This window comes from Crinia signifera, chromosome 2 (genome assembly GCF_055691185.1).
Source record: "Crinia signifera chromosome 2, ASM5569118v1, whole genome shotgun sequence".
Lineage (NCBI taxonomy): Eukaryota > Metazoa > Chordata > Amphibia > Anura > Myobatrachidae > Crinia > Crinia signifera.
In genome coordinates, this window is record NC_139218.1 from 386,027,324 (window position 1) to 386,050,567 (window position 23,244).

General features: G+C 46.2%; 1 protein-coding gene across 1 annotated transcript in view; it reads left to right on the forward strand.

Annotated features, from left to right (window-relative positions):
• The window catches only part of UVRAG (UV radiation resistance associated), a 66,967-nt gene that overhangs the window by 34,041 nt on the left and 9,682 nt on the right, over positions 1 to 23,244 (forward strand). The window contains exons 7-13 of the mRNA XM_083170254.1: positions 2,256 to 2,361; positions 2,694 to 2,820; positions 5,261 to 5,345; positions 5,439 to 5,526; positions 7,150 to 7,210; positions 8,217 to 8,382; positions 17,716 to 17,794. Of these exons, the coding sequence (XP_083026380.1) occupies positions 2,256 to 2,361; positions 2,694 to 2,820; positions 5,261 to 5,345; positions 5,439 to 5,526; positions 7,150 to 7,210; positions 8,217 to 8,382; positions 17,716 to 17,794 (712 nt within the window). The remainder of the gene's footprint in view (positions 1 to 2,255; positions 2,362 to 2,693; positions 2,821 to 5,260; positions 5,346 to 5,438; positions 5,527 to 7,149; positions 7,211 to 8,216; positions 8,383 to 17,715; positions 17,795 to 23,244) is intronic.

Consider the following 23,244-nt stretch of genomic DNA (forward strand, 5'->3'; position numbering starts at 1 on the left):
ATCCCCCTCTAACAGCAAGTTGCTTCTTGATGGTTCACTGCAATCTGAGACGGTTGAGTGAAGCTGCTGTAACCATATGTTTCAGCTTGGTTCGTATGAAGGGTGTATCGGAGTACGATCTCTGTATCCGTTTTCAGCTGTTAACTTTCCCTCTCGCTGCCTGTAATATTGGGGCAGATGTATTAAGCTTTAACAAGAGATAAATTCAAGGGTGATTAAGGTGAGATAAACGTCCAGCCAATCCCATCCTAACTGCCATGTTACAGGCTGTGTTTGAAAAAAGTCAGTAAGGAGCTGATTGGCTGGACGTTTATCTCAATCACCCTTGCATTTATCTCTTGTTAGGGCTTAATACATCTGTGTGAGATCTTCAGCAATTAGTACGCTGTTACCGGGCGTTACACCTGAGATAACTGTCCTGGTTACGCTGAGTCTGTACATCCTTGTGCTCCGTGGCTGTGCGTGTGTGAAACGATCATTAGGTCAACACCTAAATTAGGTTGACATGGCTACGATCGACAGTGTCCAAAGGTCCACAGTCAAAAGGTCAACGTATCGTATGATTACTCTCCCCTTTGGAAATAAGTCGGTCTAAACTTTTATTTCCGCCAAAGAGGAGGGGGGCGGGTGCTGAGGTCATACGACGTCAGCCTTTGTTCCCAGGGGATTGGTCAGCAGTTTCACGGGGACGCCCATAAAACACTGGGCTCAGTGTCCGCCCCCCCCCCCCCCCCCTCTCCCTCCACACAGCGAACAGCACGGCGAGTAACTCACAGAGAAGCCATTTGCTGCTGGGGTATGCACATGCCCACAAACCCCAACAATCGGGTCTGGGGCCGAATTCTGATCGCACTAAGCGATCCGGAATCGGCCCTAAAGCATGTTGTTTTTGATCACTATTTGGATGATGAAGGACACTCTAGGGCTGGGTGGTGACTCACCGCTGGATGCGTGTAAGATCCCTACGCTACACGCTGGTAATAGGACACAGACATACTACACAGTGATACAGTATATAGGGGTCATATGACATAGATGTTATATACGAGGAATCTCACCCCTCACCTGTTCTCCGCCTCCCCTGGAGCCTAGGCTTCGCTGTCCCGGATCCCCACAGCCCGGTTCAGCATCTCGCTTTCCCTCCTCAGCTGCGCCACCCCAGCTATTACTAGGGCTCCGAGTGGGAACGGAGGAGGGAGAACAGCGACACCTGGCAGCCACTGCTCGTACTGTAACATGCGCCATTCTCCGAAGAGCTGTCACACGTCCAGCGGCGAGTCAGCTCGGCGAGGAGGAAAACAGCAGCTAGAAGAGCTAACATTGGCAGCAGCGGGTGGGGTGGTGGATGGGGGGCAGTGGAAGGGCAAGGCGTATTAACTAGCTTAAAAAACGGGCAGGGCTTGGCACCCTGCAAAAGAAGCCTAGTGGAAACACTAAATATTTCGGTACTTGTGGAGTATCACGGCTCCCATCGCATGCCATATGTAGTGGCATGAGATGGCATGCGATTTTTACAGTTTTTAGCTATTTTTAGCAAAAATCGCATGCGATTTTGCACTGAAATGCATCCAAATGCATGGAAATGTGTTGCAAACATGTTAAATGCCCCCAAATGTCATTTTTCAGAGTGTACCACCCCCACTATCAACGCCAACCTGAAGCGTGGCGAGCGCAGCGGTACGCGTCCTACGACCTTTTCATATTCCCACTATCCACGTCGGCGTTGAGAATAGAAAGTGTGGCGAGCGCACCGAGCCCGAAGCGTAGCGAGGGGACGCGGACACCTGTAAAGCCCGCGCGGGGACGCGTATACCTGTCAAGGTATTCGCGGGGCTCGCCACGCTTCGGGTTGGCGTTGATAGTGGGGGTGGTACACTCTGAAAAATGACATTTGGGGCCATTTAACATGTTTGCAACACATGTCCATGCATTTGGATGCATTTCAGTGCAAAATCGCATGCGATCGCATCGCATGCGATGTGATTTTTTTAGCATAGGATGCACATCGTGGGAGCCGTGATACTCCACAAGTACCAATATTTCTTTCAGTACCACTTTCATTGTGGTCTTATTATTATTTTATTTTTTATTATTATTATTCTTTTTTTATTGTTATTATTTTTTTGTATTCATTCAAATGCTATATAATATATACTATACTATATTATATTATATACACTAGAACTGCATGAGTAACGCATGTATAAATGAAAACAAAAAATCAATTCCTAAGTTACGCGGTTCCTCTCTTACAGGCTCCACCGGGCCCAGTGCGCAATCAAGCAAACCCAAGTGACTGTCCAGAAAATTGGGAAAGAGATTGAGGAGAAACTGCGCCTGTCCTCGTCCAGCAACGAGCTGGTAAGCGTTATTTTCTACTCGGCAACGATGCTTTAGCGACAATCGGGGCTAGGAAAATGGGGTCTGTTTGGCGTTGAATGGGACCCTTGAAGTGGGTCTGTTTGGCGTTGAAACTGGGTTAAATAACACCGTAACCTTTTTATGAGTTTGTGTCCAGTATTCGGTGTGACGTACCACCTTGGTGACCATATCCCAGGGCTGAATGGGCTTCTGGGAGGAGGGATTTGGTTCTATCCAAGCTTGTGAATAGCAATCTGCGTGCTAGGGATAGCGGAGCATACTCCTCTGAAAGCTCTAGTGAACTATACCTGCATCTTATTGGTTCTCCCCAGAAAAAAGAGGGTGAGTGCTTACGCCTGAAAATACTGGTGCTCCAAGACGAGCTGGAGAGACAGAAGAAAGCTCTGCGCCGGGAGATGGAGTTGTTACACAAGGAGCGCAATGCACTAAGCGTCAAACGTAAGTTCCTCCGAGTCGCCCCCGTTTGTTACTGCGTAGCCTACAGTATGCCACGTGGGCACTTAGTGAGATTGACTTATAAGTACCGGTGACTCCCATGCAGTAGAGTGGCCATATTGTGGGCTGCGCCATTATTCCGCCTGGCTTTTAATTTGTACACAATAGAGGCCCCTCCCATTTGTGTTGCGTATTGCATCGCACATGAGATTGAGTTGGTCCTGCATCTTTGTAAAATGTTGATTCAATTTTTCCACCCCCCTCTCTCTTCACACTGGAGGTCTATGCTAATGGACATCTATCGGAGCTATTCAATTGTTCCTTTGACGCCGAGGGAAAAAACTGTGTTTTCCATGGGAAATGGGCTTCTGATCGGAACAACAATTGAATAGCTCCGATAGACTTTTATTACTATAGATTTCCAGCAGGTGGCGTGAGCCATATTAGAGTTCCCCCAATGAATGAATAAGTCACACAGGAACTGTCGGTTGGTTTTAAGCCTAAAGCTAGGTTTATACTATCGAATTTTCAGGCTGATTTTGTCTATATTGGGTCCTTGATCCGATAATAAATGAGTTTGTGCACTGCACAAGGTGCTGACTGTCGCATAGAATCAGCTGTGTCGATGTTTTGAGGTCATTTGGAAAATGCAGTGTATCAGCGAGACGACTTTTAATTGTGTGATCATTTACAACTTTGCAATTATTGGGTAGTGTGTGTGTGTGTGTGTGTGTGTGTGTGTGTGTGTGCGCGCGGTTCTTTGGCTGTTTTCATGGATCGTTTTGGTCGGTCTGAATCTTGCATCGTTGAACACAAATCTTGTAGCGATTATGCCTTAGTAGCCTGCAGTGCAGAGGCTCACTGTAGTGTAGTCTTCGTGTAAGACCAGGCTTATGCAAGGAATTGTGTAGCAGCCTCAGGTCTATAGTACAGGGGCAGTATGGGATGTGCTTAGCGGTTGTGGTATAGCGGCCCGGCGGTCGGCATTCCGATGGTCAGTATACGGACATTAGAATCCTTACTGCTGGTACTCTGACAGGAGAGCGAGTGCTTCAAAGGCTCACCGCGCTTGCCACAGGTTCTGTTCTCCCTCTATGGGGGACATTGACCCCCATGAGGGTGACTAGTCTCTTAAGTTGGGATTCCGATGTCTGTCTGTATTGACGGTCAGAATCCAGCTCCCCTTCTACACTTCCAACAGTCATATTTGCTGTACCCCCCTTCCCTATAATGGTTGCTTTAATTTTCACATCATCTATTGCACAGGTTCTCAAACTCGGCCCCCACACAGTGCTTGTTTTGCAAGTCTCCTCACAGAATCACAAGCGAAATAATTAGGTCCACCTGTGGATCTTTTAAAATGTGTCAGTCAGTAATGAGTGCACCTGCCGGGTGACCTGGAAAACATGAACTGTGTGGGGTCCCGAGGACCGAGTGTGAGAACCACTGATCTATTGTTACGGCCATATATAGTTGCTTATTACAAGTGACCATAAAATCTTACAGTGATCTGCTTTATTCGGCAGTTCAATGATCATATTAAACGTGCAAATCTAGTGGCAGGTTTTCCTGACGGGACCCAGTATTGTGTGAGCTGGAAGTCATTACTCTGGTGTGAGTGTGAGTGTGTGTGTGTGTGTGTGTGTGTGTGTTTGGGTTGTTTTCATTAAACCGTTGCTTGTAAATCTCCCCATAGCGTGATCATGCAATGCATTTTTCTCTCTGAATGTTTGAATTAGATGCCATATGTTGGAACATCTTTTTCACTTACAGATCTGACACTCTGAGGGAGCGCAGATCTGACACTCTGAGGGAGCGCTGATCTGACACTCTGAGGGAGCGCTGATCTGACACTCTGAGGGAGCGCTGATCTGACACTCTGAGGGAGCGCAGATCTGACACTCTGAGGGAGCGCAGATCTGACACTCTGAGGGAGCGCAGATCTGACACTCTGAGGGAGCGCAGATCTGACACTCTGAGGGAGCGCAGATCTGACACTCTGAGGGAGCGCAGATCTGACACTCTGAGGGAGCGCAGATCTGACACTCTGAGGGAGCGCAGATCTGACACTCTGAGGGAGCGCAGATCTGACACTCTGAGGGAGCGCAGATCTGACACTCTGAGGGAGCGCAGATCTGACACTCTGAGGGAGCGCAGATCTGACACTCTGAGGGAGCGCAGAGCGCAGATCTGACACACTGCACTACACCTGCCCCCCGTTTATTTTCTTTTTGGCTCTGCCATCAAAAGCCCGTTACGGCTGACCATAAAAGCCTGACTTCTGCCAGCACAGCTGGACCGGCAGCAACCGACATAGGCAAAAATTATGCAAAACGACACATGTTCTTAACGCTGCACAGAGCGGCGAATGTGTATGAAATCACTGGTCTATAATCACCCTTTCTGTACCGTAGGTAACAAAATCTTTCCCCTCCCATTAAAGGTAATAAGTTTGCAGTGCAGCGTGAGAAGTTACAGAAAAAGAGCGAGTCTCTGAATGAGCTGAGAAAAGAGTGTACAGCAAAGAGGTAATCACACGCCATCCCTGTGTTATATACTGTACTGTACCTTCATGTCCTTGGATTTTGTATGGTAATCGTCGCCACCTTGTGTTTCACCAGGGAACTGTTCCTGAAGACCAACGCTCAGCTGAACATTCGCTGCCGCCAGTTACTGTCGGAGCTTTCTTATATTTATCCGGTGGACGCGGTGAGTAATGATCAAGATGGGTTACACCAGGGGTGCTCGACAAGCTATTAAAGAATGGCAGTGCATGCTGGTATGTGTAGTTTCACAATGGCTGGAGTGCCCCATGTCAGGAGTCCCTGATTTAAACTAATCACTTTTAAGACTTTAAAAAAAAAATGTGTGTAGGCTGTGCCCGCTGCTCACTAGGTGGTGCCCGCTGCTCACTAGGTGGTGCCCGCTGCTCACTAGGCTGTAGGTAGGTGTAGGCTGTGCCCGCTGCTCACTAGGCTGTGTCCGCTGCTCACTAAGCTGTAGGTATGCTGTGCCCGCTGCTCACTACGCTGTAGGTATGCTGTGCCCGCTGCTCACTAAGCTGTAGGTAGGCTGTGCCCGCTGCTCACTAAGCTGTAGGTCGGCTGTGCCCGCTGCTCACTAAGCTGTAGGTCGGCTGTGCCCGCTGCTCACTAAGCTGTAGGTCGGCTGTGCCCGCTGCTCACTAAGCTGTAGGTCGGCTGTGCCCGCTGCTCACTAAGCTGTAGGTTGGCTGTGCCCGATGCAAGAAACGGCTGGTGAAACGGTCGTTGGCTATTTGTCCCGGTTGCCAACATCTTTAATATAATATATATATTGAACATGTTGCCGTTATATTCGGATATCATCTGCTGCGTCTGATCTATGAATATACATGTTCTGCACACTGAGCGTTGTCACACAGAGTAATAGAGGAAACATGTGTTTGGATACACTGCAATTAACAGAATGATCTGAAACAAATGTTCCCTTGTTTACACAATGAGCAGGGTGAGAAGCGCGCGGTCTCCAGAATGAGAAGTGCAACAAAACAATATCTGATGATAAATGAGCCGTTGTGCAATTCTAAACAATATAATCAGAACAAGGGGTGACTGATCATTTTGGATACATTTTATTACACACAATATTTCCATCTCTTTTCACCTACCCTATGCTTTATATTTGACCATTTTAACAGACATAATTAAGTTGCTGGACATTTTAATACTTTTGTCAGCGTCAACCTAATGAATGACCTTTTAGTGTCAGCCTAGACATTGTCTGTGAGAGTCTTTCAGAAATATTGGAAAGGGCATGGAGAGGTGTCATTTACACACTCGGGTTAAGTTGGCCATACACCTAAAGATGTATTGTCCAATCTGATTGGAACAAAAACCTGGTAATATCTGAATGACCGCGTTTGTCAGTTCTCCAGCCTTTCCAAGCAAATGGTCAACTGTCATTTGCTCTCAATGGGGCAGATGTACTAAGCCTTAACAAGAGATAAATAAATACAAGGGTGATAGAGAGATCAACGTCCAGCCAATCACTGCCTAACTGACTTTTTTTTTTTTCAAACACAGCCTGTAACATGGCAGTTAGGATGTGATTGGCTGGACATTTATCTCTTTATCACCCTTACATTTATCTCTTGTTAAGGCTTAATAAATCGGCCCCAAAGTTACCAGGTTTTTGTTTCAACCAACCAGATCAGACAATAAACCTTTAGGCGGTATGACCAGCTTAACTCTGTAGATGAGAGGAAGGATTGCAGAGTAGTCATTCTCCGTTCCGGTGTAAGTGCGTTTGTGCTGATTATGACGTTGCTGTAACACAGATCTCTCTTCACAGCATGACCAAAAGGATTACTTTATATGTGGCGTGAAACTACCAAATTCGGAGGATTTTCAAGGTACTTTTAGATCTTTGCGTTGCCCTGTGACATAACTGTCTTTGCCAGCTGGCATCAGGCATATTTATTCTTTAAGGGAAACCCTTTAGATGCCAGATGTCACCATATTCGGGTACTTAGTCCATCTCGGAGTCAGTCAGCCAGTGCATGCCATGTTATACCACCAGTCATGGGGGTGCACTGTTAAAAGGGTATGTCTAGTACCACCTATTGGGTGTGTCTAACACCACCAATCAGGCCTGTCTACCATTGTCTATTTGCACTCGCTACAATATAAAACGTCTCTCAGCCGCACCGTAATCTCCGGCCTGTTTCAGTTTTAAACTTCGAATTACTCTGTGTAACAGTACATGCGAGTGATATGACAATGGTCTAGTACAAGTAACAATGCAAAACACACAGAATTGATTGATGGGCGCTTCTTTTAACAGAATACAGCTTTAAATTGCAAAAGTCTTTGGTAAAAGGTATTGCTACTGGCGGGAGGTGTTCATAAGGGTGGGCACATCATTAGGGGGTGCCTGTGCACCCCTAATACTCAATGTGCGCACACCTATGCTACCATTGTCCTTAAGATTGATGGCCCAGCATATTATTATTATTATTATTATTATTACCAGTTATTTATATAGCGCACACATATTCCGCAGAGCACAGGGAGAATATACAAACTCCACACACTTAGGGTCATGGTGGGATTCAGAACCGTGACCTACTGTGGGTTGTATGTACAGCATAATTGGAATTTTAAGGGATAAGCTACCCGCATACAGTCAGTGGGGTGGAGTTAGGCATTAAGTGGAATGTGGTCGGGGAAAGGGGGCTAGTGGTGCTTCGGAGGTCCTGATCCTGGGACGTTGGCATCTTCCCTGCATACAGAACAGTGAGCGGCTGATCTCTGACTTACAGACGTGCTAATGCCGTACAGATGTACATTACTCCCCATCCTCCTATACTACAGAATACCAGCAACATTTTGGTTTATGCACACTATCTTTGTTTGCAGCTAAGGATGACGGCAGCGTGGCTGTTGCCCTGGGATACACCGCTCACCTCGTCTCCATGATCTCCTTCTTCCTGCAAGTACCGTTGCGGTATCCCATTCTGCACAAGGGATCCAGGTCCGCCATCAAAGACAATATCAACGACAAGCTCACGGAGAAGGAGCGAGAGTAAGTAGGAAATGGTTACAGCCCATCCTTATGTAAGACACGACATATTACCAGGATGGTGTCCTCATCCAAGTGGAAGGGACGGCACCTCAACTCTCCCCTTCTCACTTCCCCCTTGGGACCTGAACTCTCCCATGGGGCTGTCAATCAAAATTTGGTATCAGTCACTGCCCACTACATTTGCGATCCCTGTACTGTCAGAGGTGGCAGCCTGGGATCAACTGTATCCCGCAAGTGGCCAGCTGAGTACGCTTCAGCTTTAGCTCACTCAGGCTGGCCGACGCAGGGTGGATTACGAGGCCAGGATGTATGCACCCTGGGATGCAGACCTTGGCTTTGCCCTTCTGGGAAAATGGGGGTGATAACTGCCATCCCAGCCTCCGCCCCACCCACCGAACACCTTTGCCTGTTTGTCAGGCAGAGACAGAAAGGGGACTGCGTGCACGTAAGCAGAACAGGGCCTGTGCAGATTCCTCATAACCTGGGATCTGCGCGGGCGTTTTATTGTGCGTAGTTCTGAATCAGGCCCTTGGATTGGTCAAATCTGTTTTATAAATGGTTAAATAAATTGCAGTAGCCTGGATCTTCATTCCATAGTTTAGTGTTTTTAGACCGTTCATTCTTTAAACCAATGCATTAACTCTTCAGATGGCACCATCTATATGCATGTGCCCATTGATGGGTCGTACGCACCTTGCCTTCAAAAATAAATCTTATATTACTATATTGGGAAGATAATGATAGGTACTCACTATACGATTGTGTTTGGTTGAGCAGACCATCTGTAGTTCTTTCTGCATTTCTTCCAATATCAGCATTGTGTGCGTGCGTGCGTGCGTGCGTGCGTGTGCATGTGTGTGGAGGCAGTCTTAGTCAAACAAAACCATAGACCTAGAGGCAGATTATTCCCCACACACTGCCCGATATGGGGACCTTTTGGACATTATCTGCTGGTAAGTCTGGCTGATTCACATATCAAAGCCGAGCGTTCCTGTCTTTTTCGCGAACGTTTTATCTTCGCTAGGCCAAAACTCTCATGCCTACACACTACTCCCAAAGACAGGGCGATCACCCACTTGTTGGTAAATCGGCCAGATAATTGTATAGTTTTCACAGGAGAGTTAAAAAAAATAAAAAATATTTTGTAGAGAAGACAAACCATGGTAACTGTGCTGGTAGAGCCATCATTCATTTCAGTCCTATAAAGAGAATATATTTTATACAGTTACTATTTAGGGCCCGGGTCACATGTATGCGTATCTCAGAGCTGTATGCAGCACAAAAATACAAAATAACTGATGTATTGGTCAACCAGATGATGTCACCTTATTATACAGGACTCTGAGCCAGCCGCCTTTATCATAGTGTTATCATCCCGAGAGGAGTGTGCAGTGTGTTTGAGTATTGTAACCATAGTGCAGTGGTTCCCTAACTGTGCGCCTAGGCTCCCTGGGGTGCCTTGGAACACTTGCAGGGGTGCCTCAGGTTGGTGATCCAGAATCAATTCAAGTTATTTAAGGCCAATGAAATAGGCAAAATCAGTGCTTGTGGCTTCCAATTAAGAACATGTGGGTAAACTGAAGTGAATCCTGTTTCTCACCACATAAGTGGACCTAAAGAAAACATTTAAATCACAACTTTTTTAAATATTTTTCCTGAAATTAGTAACCAACTTCTGGCCTAGGGGTGCTGTGAAAAATATTCTGATACTTTAGGGTGCTGTGATTCAAAAAGTTTGTGAACCACTGCACTAGTGTTTAATCACTCGTGGCATAGGTGCGAAAAGGAGAATTAAATAGAGTTTAGGAACCAGTCTGTGAAGTGTAAAGGCTGGGCCTGGTTGCAGGGCAGTCTGGGGACACGCAAGTTAGGTCACAGGAATGGTACAGTCTCCCTGCTGTCACGTCTAACCCCCTCTGCACGCCAATGTTTTGTTTTGGCCTCCTTGATCACCCAGCGAGCAATGCCTGCCCATTCTGTCGAATCCAGAAGGTGCTGTACAGATGATTCTGTGGTGTCGCTGCCCCGTAGTTACAATCGGGCGCTGAATTGCGCTTTGCTGTTGCCGTGCTGACCAGGAGCCAATGTGCAAACTGGTGTGGCTGAGTATACCAGCACTACATCGCTCTGGTAATCGGTGATTCGGTGGTGACGTCACACCGCCAGTGCACCCTCAACCGGCCAGGGTAAGTGCTAGCATTTGATCTTCTGCATAATCTGAAAGATTTAATGCGTTTTATAGAAGCTGCACTGTAACTATTAATACCTGATCTGCGATGTGTGCGCGGTGCACAGAAAGGAGGCATCCGTCCAAAGTAAGTAATAGTCCTGCTTCCAAAACTGTACAGAAAATATTTTCGGCGCGCCCATCAGATAACCTATGTGAAATGTACAAAGGCCTGGGCTCATAAGCTTGCTCACTGTTGTGGCAATAGAACAGCACGTTGGTGCCTGATTCAGGGGCCAATTTTGAACAGGACTGAATCGGCCTCATTCTTTCAGCCGCTACAATGTTACACATCACAAATTCTTCACTAGTGCAGAACGCTTTCAACCACTTCAATCCACCTCCTGGTAAACGTGCTGCAGTTTGCTATTCCCACATATCGTGTTCATTGTCGCCCCCCCCCCCCCCCTCCCAGACAAAATTCCCGAAAGTGATGCGCGTCTGCCAAACTATGAAAATTACCTCAGTTCCAGTGATTTGATAATGGCTTTAATATGTTGGGATTTCAGAGATGTTTTCGGAGCCCAACACTTTGTCAAATTAAAATACGGGGCGAAGCAGCTGGAAATATGAAAAGGGGGCCGAGATTTATAGGGTTCTTGCCTGGTGTTAAAGGTTCCCGAAACACCTTTTACAGTCGCTTTATAACCTGCCCGGACTGTGAGAACTTTGTGAGCACCGCATTTATATAGCAATTTGGGGAGCTGTCAGTCATTTACGGCCCTGTAGACTCCAAACGAAGTTCCGTGAATTCCACTTAATATGCAGCAAAAAAATGCATTTAATATAAAGGAATATGAACCCAGATGTGTTGCACGAATAAAGACTTATGGACAATTTAAAATATTCCTTTAAAAAATAAACGCTTTTTATTTCTAGAGGATTAAGCGGCATTTATGCAAGTTGGGCACTGAAAGGCAATCCTATAAACGTGTGTGTGTGTGTGTGTATATAGTATATAAAATGTATATCTGCAATGTGTAGGGTTGGCGAGAACACACCAGCATGTGCGTCTCATCAAACGAGAAAAATCTTTCACTAAAAATGATTAATTATTCAGCAAATGGCTGCATATGGGTAGAGTCTGTCTTCAAAAGCCTCGTTTTATTAAAACAATTATATTTTGCTTGGCTCTTAGTTGAGATTTTTTCCTTGTTTTTTTTCTTTTTTTTTTTCTTTAACACAAATATCTGGAGGAACCAATTAGACTCGTGCTTTGACAACGTTCCAGGTCATATTGCTGGATAATCGCAGAACATACTCCGGGTCACGCGCAAACTCCTTCTCCGATGCGATAGAGCTTTGTGACTGAGAAGTCGCATCGCATGCGTGACACTGTTTTGGAAATTCTTAAATTCTATTATTCTGCACCTCAAGTGAGGATCTTTTGGGAAGATCTGTAAACGCCACAGTTATTGTACATATGTCATACCACCCATTTAGGCCTGGACACACCCAGTTAGTTGCAGGCGGCTTACGTGGAACTCTGAAGAGATGGATAATATATTTATTTATTAACAGTTTCTTATATAGCGCATACATATACCGCAGCGCTTTACAGAGACTATTTGAACATTCACATCAGTCCCTGCCCCCAGTGGAGCTTACAATCTATAATCCCTACCACATGTACATACACACACAGACATTCTAGGGTTAATTTGATGGGAGCCAATTAGCCTACCAGTATATTTTTGTATATGTGGGAGGAAACCCACGCAATCACTGGGAGAATATACAAACTCCACACAGTTAGGGCCATGGTGGGAATGAAACCCATGACCTCAGCGCTGTGAGGCAGTAATGCTAACCATTACACCATCCGTACTGCCCGTATATATAACACATGGTGGGGATAGAACCCATGACCTCAGTGCTGTGAGGCAGTAATGTAACCATTACACCGTCCGTACTGCCCCGTATATATAACACATGGTGGGGATAGAACCCATGACCTCAGTGCTGTGAGGCAGTAATGTAACCATTACACCATCCGTACTGCCCGTATATATAACACATGGTGGGGATAGAACCCATGACCTCAGCGCTGTGAGGCAGTAATGTAACCATTACACCGTCCATACTGCCCTGTATATATAACACATGGTGGGGATAGAACCCATGACCTCAGTGCTGTGAGGCAGTAATGTAACCATTACACCATCCGTACTGCCCCGTATATATAACACATGGTGGGGATAGAACCCATGACCTCAGCGCTGTGAGGCAGTAATGCTAACCATTACACCGTCTGTACTGCCCCGTATATATAACACATGGTGGGGATAGAACCCATGACCTCAGTGCTGTGAGGCAGTAATGTAACCATTACACCGTCCATACTGCCCTGTATATATAACACATGGTGGGGATAGAACCCATGACCTCAGTGCTGTGAGGCAGTAATGCTAACCATTACACCGTCCGTACTGCCCCGTATATATAACACATGGTGGGGATAGAACCCATGACCTCAGTGCTGTGAGGCAGTAATGCTAACCATTACACCGTCCGTACTGCCTCGTATATATAACACATAGTGGGGATAGAACCCATGACCTCAGCGCTGTGAAGCAGTAATCTTTGAGACAATAATGTAACCATTACACCGTCCATACTGCCCTGTATATATAACACATGGTGGGGATGGAACCCATGACCTCAGTGCTGTGAGGCAGTAATGTAACCATTACACCGTCCGTACTGCCTCGTGTATATATAACACATGGTGGGGATAGAACCCATTACCTCAGCGCTGTGAGGCAGTAATGTAACCATTACACCATCCGTACTGCCCCGTATATATAACACATGGTGGGGATAGAACCCATGACCTCAGTGCTGTGAGGCAGTAATGCTAACCATTACACCGTCCGTACTGCCCCGTATATATAACACATGGTGGGAATAGAACCCATGACCTCAGTGCTGTGAGGCAGTAATGCTAACCATTACACCGTCCGTACTGCCTCGTATATATAACACATGGTGGGGATAGAACCCATGACCTCAGTGCTGTGCAGCAGTAATGTAACCATTACACCGTCCGTACTGCCTCGTATATATAACACATGGTGGGAATAGAACCCATGACCTCAGTGCTGTGAGGCAGTAATGCTAACCATTACACCGTCCGTACTGCCTCGTATATATAACACATGGTGGGGATAGAACCCATGACCTCAGTGCTGTGAGGCAGTAATGTAACCATTGCACCGTCCGTACTGCCCCGTATATATAACACATGGTGGGAATAGAACCCATGGCCTCAGTGCTGTGAGGCAGTAATGTAACCATTACACCGTCCGTGCTGCCCCGTATATATAGCACATGGTGGGGATAGAACCCATGACCTCAGTGCTGTGAGGCAGTAATGTAACCATTACACCGTCCGTGCTGCCCCGTATATATAGCACATGGTGGGGATAGAACCCATGACCTCAGCGCTGTGAAGCAGTAATGCTAACCGATACACCATCCGTACTGCCCTGTATATATAACACATGGTGGGGATGGAACCCATGACCTCAGTGCTGTGAGGCAGTAATGTAACCATTACACCGTCCGTACTGCCTCGTGTATATATAACACAAGGTGGGGATAGAACCCATGACCTCAGTACTGTGAGGCAGTAATGTAACCATTACACCGTCCGTACTGCCCCGTATATATAACACATGGTGGGGATAGAACCCATGACCTCAGCACTGTGAAGCAGTAATGTAACCATTACACCGTCCATACTGCCCCGTATATATAACACATGGTGGGGATAGAACCCATGGCCTCAGTGCTGTGAGGCAGTAATGTAACCATTACACCGTCCGTACTGCCCCGTATATATAACACATGGTGGGGATAGAACCCATGACCTCAGCGCTGTGAGGCAGTAATGTAACCATTACACCGTCCGTACTGCCCCGTATATATAACACATGGTGGGGATAGAACCCATGACCTCAGCGCTGTGAAGCAGTAATGCTAACCATTACACCGTCCGTGCTAGGTCTGTGGCTAGACCTAGCAGTTTGATAGGCTGGATTGTGACGGTTATGGAAGCAGCCATAGAATACAGCTGATTTGTCGGTGTAAGTAGACGTCGGCATACACCAAGGATACCCCACATCTGAAAGGGTTAAGGAATGGCTGCATTAGTCATTGTATAAAAGTAAGAAATGCAGACATAGTAAAACTTTATAGTTTGGCAGCCTGTAGTTATCTGGCTGAGTGGACAATAGGACACGGCTGGCATAGTATTTGATATACCAAAGCTTGCGAGGCTTTTGACGTTAATAGGCTTTAGCATTGTATTGCCTCCAATTAACCAGATATTTTGTGTTGTGAAGTCTCTGATATCCTGGTAGGCTGGCACACGGCTGATTTTCTGGAGACATAAAGGATGTAAGCCACATGTTTTATGGAGAATTAAATCCAGCTGAGAGCATTTATGTTTGTGCGATGTGATTGTTTGCGTTCCGGTGACGGCTGCTTGACGGACAGGTGGCGGCGGAGTACGCCGAGCTGAGCTGATTATCTCTTGCCGGCCGTATAAAAGTGGAGTCCCTTGGAGAGGGGCCACCATAAAGACCAGTTTATAAATCACTGTAAAGATCTTCAGATGTTTTAAACCTACAGAGACACCTCCAGATTATTCAAATAAAATTGTATGTAGCCTTTACAGCTCACCATAACGCAAACTGTCTCACGTATGGTCACCGAGTGTAGTATCCGCATTGGTGGTTCCATCGTCGTTTAGAGGGGTTTGCTACCTTCAGGCATCTTCGAATGTTGGTTGTTACCGGATTCTTTGGCAAAATATATACTTGTTTTCTGGAGTTTACAAAAGCCAGCATCCCGCTTCCTGCAGGCCATATATTCAAGGTAGAATCATTCCTTTGGGTTCCATCGTAGCCTTTATCTCATCCAGGCAGTGGAGTTTCTGTCACCCTTGAATATGACTGTTTATGAATTCTAGGCTCTGGTGTTTGTGTGTGGGAGGTATTCAGTTCAAAGCAATGGCTGCAATCTGCGTTTCCAAGTTTACCTACAGTTAACGTTGTCATTTTAGAACAGGGGTGTCAAACACAAGGCCCGCGGGCCAAATCTGGCCCGCCAGACCTCTTCATGTGGCCCGCGCAGCCGCCGCCAGCCTTCACCTTTTATTCTCGATTTTTTTTTTTTTTTTTTAAACAAGAAAGCCGCCTCTTCAGCGCATGTGCGGCAGCCTACAAGCCAGAGAACGTCTGCCCTCTAGCGCAGTGCCGCCGGTCGTCAACCCCTCCTCCGCTCCCACCTGCTGTATAGGAGCCAGAGAGGAAAGAGCAGGTCCGTCATGGTGAATGGTGCTGCTGTGCGCTCTAGGTCACTTACTGCTGAGTGTGCACTGCACAGTGACCGGGAGCACGCTGCCCCCCACTCCTGGATAGTGCGAGGAGCGCTACTCACAGGAGGGAGGGGGAAATGCGCCTGTGTGAGAGCGCATCTGTGTCCTTGGTGGTGGAGCAGCTCAGACTGGAGTGGACGCATCAGAGCGGGTAAGTGTCAAACTCTGCCTATGTGTGTGTGTGCACTGGCACATTGCAGCCCATCATTAATTGCTGTGTCCCATGATAATAAGCAGGACATATACCCTAAGACTGAGTGCTACCCCCCTGTGCAGGCAGCGTGTGCCCTAATGCACTGCAGTTCACAGCAATAGCAGGAGGGAAATGCTGCTGCTTAATTTACAATAATTGAATGCAGTGACAATAATTTATGATAATAAAGAGTGGACACATAGTCCTACAGATACAACCGGCCCTTTGAGGGTGACCAAACTGCTGATGCGGCCCCCAATGAATTTGACACCCCTGTTTTAGAAGATGCTGCAAAATTCTGAGGCAACTGACCGCTGTCACAGAAGATCATCCGAAACACAAATTGTACATTGAAACAGTACATAGACAAGGGAGGCTGATGCAGACGGTATATAGACATTATGCTGGTGTGGAAGGGCTCTGCTTTAGAGGGAGAGGATAATGCTGAGGGAGTAGCACTAGGCAGACACAATGGTACATATACAGGGAATAGTAACCAGTGAGCCTTAGGCTATAGAGAAGAGGTGGACGGTGTGAGCGTTCGGCAGACTGGAGGTTGGAAGGTGAGATATGAAGTCCAGAACTAGGGAACTAGACAGGAAAAGTCTTGGAGAGAGGTAGTACAGTAACTGTAAGTGGATGAATTTTGCCTTGGCCTTTACCACAGATAGCAGTGTGGATATATAGGTGAGGGTGGAAACCGGATAGACGAGAATGGCTGAGGTGTTGGGTACCCCATGAACTCTGGTATTCTGGCTATGTCTCAGTGTGAGATGGCACAAACATGCAACGAGCTGAATGCATGGCGCGAAGCTGAATACGGTTACGTGTGGCACCAAGGCATTGTGGGTTGGGTGATGACTAATCAGCTTTGTGTTGCATTGTGAAACCCAGGAGCAGATGGCAGAGAACCCATTGGAAACAGAGAGAGGCCGTGGTAGAAAGGTCAGGTTGTGTGGTAGAGGTGGAGTCTGAAGGAAAACATTAACTCCTCGGGAATAGAGTTCTAAAGAGGGAAGTATGTGTACATCGAATGGGCCTATGAGTTGCAGGCAACTGTGTTAAATGTGTGCGCTAGGCCAAATAATTCAAATTAAAGTAATTATGCTATCGGCAATAATTCAAAGTGCAAAAACCAACCTGTTTGCCAAAAATAGTCAATATCTGCAACTGGCATTGTTATTAGACCATAATGGCAGTGAGATACAGAAGAGACCCCGAAGCAGCGTTCAGTAAGATGGGTTGCGATCCAGGTTAGACCAGTGTCATGTTGGACAGGTGAGCGTTGGGAGTGCGGAAGGGACTGGCATGGAGAAGAGGATGGCAGAGATCCTTGCTCACAGTCTATGTGGATTGTAGATTGTTGGTTTCCAAGAGGGTAAAATAACTTGAATGAATGGTATAAGGTGCCTTTTGTATTGTGTGTGTAGCAGTGATTTAATGACGTCTATATAGCGATCATTTCCAGGGCATGTATAACCCCATTTCAGTGATATATCTAGGCTGAATTGTTTTTCATTTTCTTTCTAGGTTCCCTTTATACCCCAAAGGAGGTGAAAAGCTGCAATTTGATTATGGCGTCTACCTTCTCAACAAGAACATTGCCCAGGTCTGTACCTGCAGTCACCAGGCACTCAGGGGTCACCTCTTATTCTGCATTGGGTAGATGATGGGAGCAGTCACCAGGTGTTAATCCGTAACCTCTATTTGCACCGGTGCAGGTGGAATGTATTTAAGGTTTCAAAGAAGTAAAAACTTAGACCTGAATTTGTGTTACCAGAACATCTGCCAAATAAATTTTGTGCAGCTTTTTAGAAGCCTGATCTCCTTATCTCGCAAGCCGTACGTTGGGTTCGTGAACAGCCTGGCAGCGTCTGAGCGAGTGCTCAGACGCTGCCCAACATCAGACTGGGTATGCAAAATCCCTGTATTGGATATTCCAATCCCTGGATTGAAACCCCTGACATTTTGGGGCCAAATACCGAGATCCCGCCGATCCAGGGATTAGCCACCCTACCTGTGACCCATAGGCAGGCAGTCCCTCCAGTTGTGGTTAAGCTGAACGTGTGGCTGACAGTGTTTGATGAGACTTGTAGTTCCACAGGTTACTAAGACTGCTCTGGTTTTATCATACTGATCTCTTGCTGTGATGGTTCAGGAAAGACTTTCTGGCGAGTGGACATCTTGCATTATTATTGGGCTACAGTACCTGTGGGTCTCTGGCTTTTGTGGAACTAAAAGTCCCAGCACACCCTACCAGCAGATCACCTTTTGATTCCAGAACAGACCTCCGCTAATTGCCTACGCCTGATCACTTGCCCAGTAACAGGGATTAGTCTGGAGGATTACACATAGTATATACACAAGTTATTTATGATGCTGCGAGTTTGTGTACGATTTGTCGGAACTGAAACACAATAATTGGAAACATTAATTCTCTGATTCCCACCATATGTTCCGTGCCATATGTTACTGTATGATTTCCACTAACAACCTATATGCAGGGACTATTGCTATTATTTTATTTCGGATTTTCGTTAACATGCAGATCGTGTCATTTGAAATGTTTATTTTTTGCTCAGGACTTTGGTGAATTAAATACTGAATGTAGGATAGAATTGCGCCATCCGTGGGCGAGGTCTTGGGGGGTATTCAATACGGGATTCCGAGTGTCGGAACGTTGACAGTAGTAATCCCGACTGTTTTCAATGGCTTCCGACACTAACTCGACTCAATGTTCTGACTGAGGGCCTTAGTCTAGTTCACTCTTTCTGACAAAATCCTTCTTAGATGGACAAAACCATGTGCACTGCAGGTGGGACAGATGTTACTTGTGCAGAGAGAATTAGATTTGGGTGGGGTTTTACTTCAAAGTGAGATATATATTGCAGTGTAAAAATAAAGCAGTCAGTTTTTACCCTGCACAGAAACAAAATAACTTACCCAAATCTAATTCTGTCTGCACAAGTAACATCTGCCCCCCTGCAGTGCACATGGTTTTGTCCATCTAAGAAGGATTTTGTCAGAAAGAGTGAACTAGAATAAGGCCCTGAGTGTCAAAGTCCGTGAATTGTCGAAAAAACGGACGCGGATTCAACAATCCACCGCGTTTCCTACAAAACCGTTTAGTCTTTTTGATTACCGCCCTTAATGTGCCCATACACGTTTCGATTTTAGTGTGCTGTGCGTTTGGAACTTTATTGGTGCTGTGCGATTTTGGCACTTGTATGGGATGCGATGCGATGTACTGCACTGTTGTGATGCGATTTTAGGCTTTTTCTTTTTTTTTTTAAAGTTTATAGTCACCTAATGGACATCTCATTGCATGTACTAGGAAAGTGATGCGATGCAGCACAAAAAGTACTGCCTGCACATACTTTTGTGCTATACAATATTGTACCCGCGGGGATGTGCATTACATCCCCGCAGGTGCACAGTGCGATTTATAAGCACATGCAATGTGTTTTGAACTTTAAAAGTTCAAAACGCATGCTAGAATCGCAACATGTATGGGCACCTTTAGCCTCTACCACCTCTGATGGGAGGCTAGTCCTCATGGCCACTACCCTTTCTTTGAAGTTAATTTTTCCTCCGATTACTCCTGAATATTAATGTTTCAGACGCATTTGCGTGATATTCCTCTACAGGACATGAGCAAGCTTGGGTGTTTAACGTCTGCCGCCTTTTTGTCTTATTGTCCTCATCCCAATTACTTCATAGCCAGAATACAATGGGGTAAATTCAATGCCGACGGCAAGCACTGGCGATCGCTCGCCATCAACATATTCAACGCCGTCCCCTTCTCTTGCCGTTTCCACCTCGCTGGTTCTTTTACGTGAGGTGGAAACTGTGAGTGCGGCCATCAAAACGGCGGCGGTCGCTACAAATGCAGCAGGCCCACTGAATTTTCTGTGAACCTTGCAGTTTAAGGGGTCATTCCCCCCCCCCCCCCCCCCCCCCCCCCCCCCCCCAGCATTTGTAAACTTCAGTATAGTAGGCACCTGTGCTAGGTCACACCACCTGACTGTTGATTGAGTTTTAGGATCGAGTTTTAGGAGGAGAGGGAGAATTGGGGTTGGATGATAATGGCACCTGTACTATTGTTTGCAAGCAGACCTTTCTAATAACTAGTTCTTCGATCCTTTTCTAATATCTATTAGACAAGTACACGGGAAAGTATAAACATATATATACTGGGGTGGACAATGCAGTCCATGAGATCTGCTAACAGGTCGTGTTTTCCGGACCACCTAGCTGGTGTACAGGTGTAGTCATTACCTTCTGTCACATTTTTAAACAATTACTGCATTCATTCCTTATGGACACATTCTACAAGGGAACCAAATGATAGGTGGGCCCAGAAAAAAGGTCAATATGAGTTTTTCACACATTTTTAGGCTTTTTCCATAAAGCTGAAAAACTCATGTCGGCCTTCTCATGTGTCCACACTTTCTTGTTAGTGTCTACCTATTCACTGTTGAGCTACACCTTTTCTATCTATGGTCCACACCCTAGACTATATCCACCAATGGGTAACGAGCACTGTGTACGGTCCACACCCTAGACTATATCTACCAATGGGTAACGAGCACTGTGTACGGTCCACACCCTAGACCAGGCATTCCCAACCACGGTCCTCAAGGCACACCAACAGTGCAGGTTTTAGTGATATCCAGGCTTGAGCACAGGTGACTTAATTAGTATCTGAGGGATTCTGATTAAACCATCTGTGCTGAAGCCTGGATATCACTAAAACCTGCACTGTTGGTGTGCCTTGAGGACCGTGGTTGGGAATGCCTGCCCTAGACTATATCCACCAATGGGTACCAAGCACTGTGTACGGTCAACACCCTAGCCCAGGACAGGCCAACCTGTGGCTCTCCAGATGTTGTCAAATTACAAATCCCAGCATGCCCTGCCACAGTTTTAACACTCCCTTATAGCAAAACTGTGGCAAGGCATGATGGGATTTGTAGTTGGACAACATCTGGAGAGCCACAGGTTGGACAGGCCTGCCCTAGACTATATCCACTAATGGGTAACCAGCACTGTGTACGGTCCAAACCCTAGACCAGGCATGTCCAACGTTGGCCCTCCAGATGTTGTGAAACTACACATCCCAGCATGCTTTGCCACAGTTTTACTATTAGAGAATGCTTAAACTATTGCAAAGCATGCTGGGATGTGTAGTTTCAAAACATCTGGAGGGCCAACGTTGGACATGCCTGCCCTAGACTATATCCACCAATGGGTAACAAGCACTGTGTACGGTCCACACCCTAGACTATATTCACCAATGGGTAACAAGCACTGTGTACGGTCCACACCCTAGGCCAGCAGTTCTCAAACTGTGGGTCCCGACCTTCTCAGCATGGGGTTGCGACTCCATGTTTCTGACCATCAGGCTGATTACTTTTTTAATATCAGTCAGTGATTCAAGGAGTCTGAAAACTCTGTTGTGTTGTCTGTTATTTTAGACTCCTCCCATCATTTTGTGCCTCCACAATGCTGCCATGTATGTGCTGTCTGCTGACTACACACGTGATGTGATGGGTTATGGTATATTAGACTCCTCCCATCACTCTGTGCCTCCACAATGCTGCCATGTATGTACTGTCTGCTGTCTACACATGTGATGTGATGACCTTCTGCAGTAACTTGCTGGGGTCCTGTCATTATTTTTATTGTCTAATGGGGTCCCAGAGCAAAACTGGATACTTATGTATTATCTGTGCTCCCATGTTAAATGGACCCCATTTTTTTATACCCCTACTATCCAACTACGCATGGAGTTGATTTTATATAGTGTGGCGAGCGCAGCGAGCCTCCGTGCCCGAAGCGTGGCGAGCGGACGCGGTCTCTTAAGAAAAACAGGAGCCCAGATATTACATAAGTACCCAAAACTGTTTGAGGATCCCTGCCCTAGACTATATCCACAAATGGGTAACAAGCACTGTGTACGGCCCACACCGTAGACCTGGGGTAGGCAACCCTAGTCCTCGAGAGCTACCAACAGTGCATGTTTTGCAGGTCTCCTCACAGAATCACAAGTGAGCTAATTAGCTCCATCTGTGCATCTTTTAAAATGTGTCAGTGATTAATGAGTGCAGCTGTGCAGCAGCTAGGTTGTCTGGAAAATGTGAACTGTTGGTAGCTCTCGAGGGCTAGGGTTGGCTACCACTGCCCTAGACTATATCCACCAATGGGTACTAAGCACTGTGTACATTCCACAACCTATACTATATCCACCAATGGGTAACAAGCACTGTGAAACCTTTTTTCAATAGCTCTACATAACAAGCTGTAGTACATTACAGGGGATAGCACAGGTCTGGTTTGAGTGTGAGCATTGGTGGGGCAGGGCCCTCCCGTCTTATTTCGCAGGTCTAGCCCAGACTTTGCAGTGTTTTGATGGAACGTGTACTTGATACAAGTGAATCCCATGCATTAAATGAGACAGATTAATGCACATTTCATCCCCATCTACTCCATAACTTTTTATGAGCGCTAAGAATAGGGACTATTTGTTGTTAAAAGACAGCAATAAAACCAACCATCGTCCTGAATGTTGGCAGCGATCTCCCGTCATCATCGAGCTGTCTAATAAACACCAGCTGCGGGAGGATGAAACGGGCTCTAATGCACCGTGTAAATTCTGCGCTGTATTTTATCCTGTCGTCTGAGCGCTGGAAGGACGCGGCTTCCTGGCACACGGACGCTCTCAGCTAGAACACCGTCTAGAAAGGTTTCCACACACTGTAATACTATCACTCCGATAGAACCTGGAATCCTATCCCTTTATCCTCCTATGTCTCTGCGGTCACTTGGTTTGGAAAGAACGTGTTTCAGAAACCTATAAAATAAATATAAATATATATATATATGATATAATATGTTGTTAAATACTATACTGTTTACATGATAACATGGGATTTATGCACTGGAGTTACTGATGGGAAATGGCCGATGTGTAAGCCCCTGGTAAGAGTTATAGGGACCTTGGAACGCAGGTAGCAGGATTTTGGCAAATGCTGCATACCGTATATTACATATACCAGC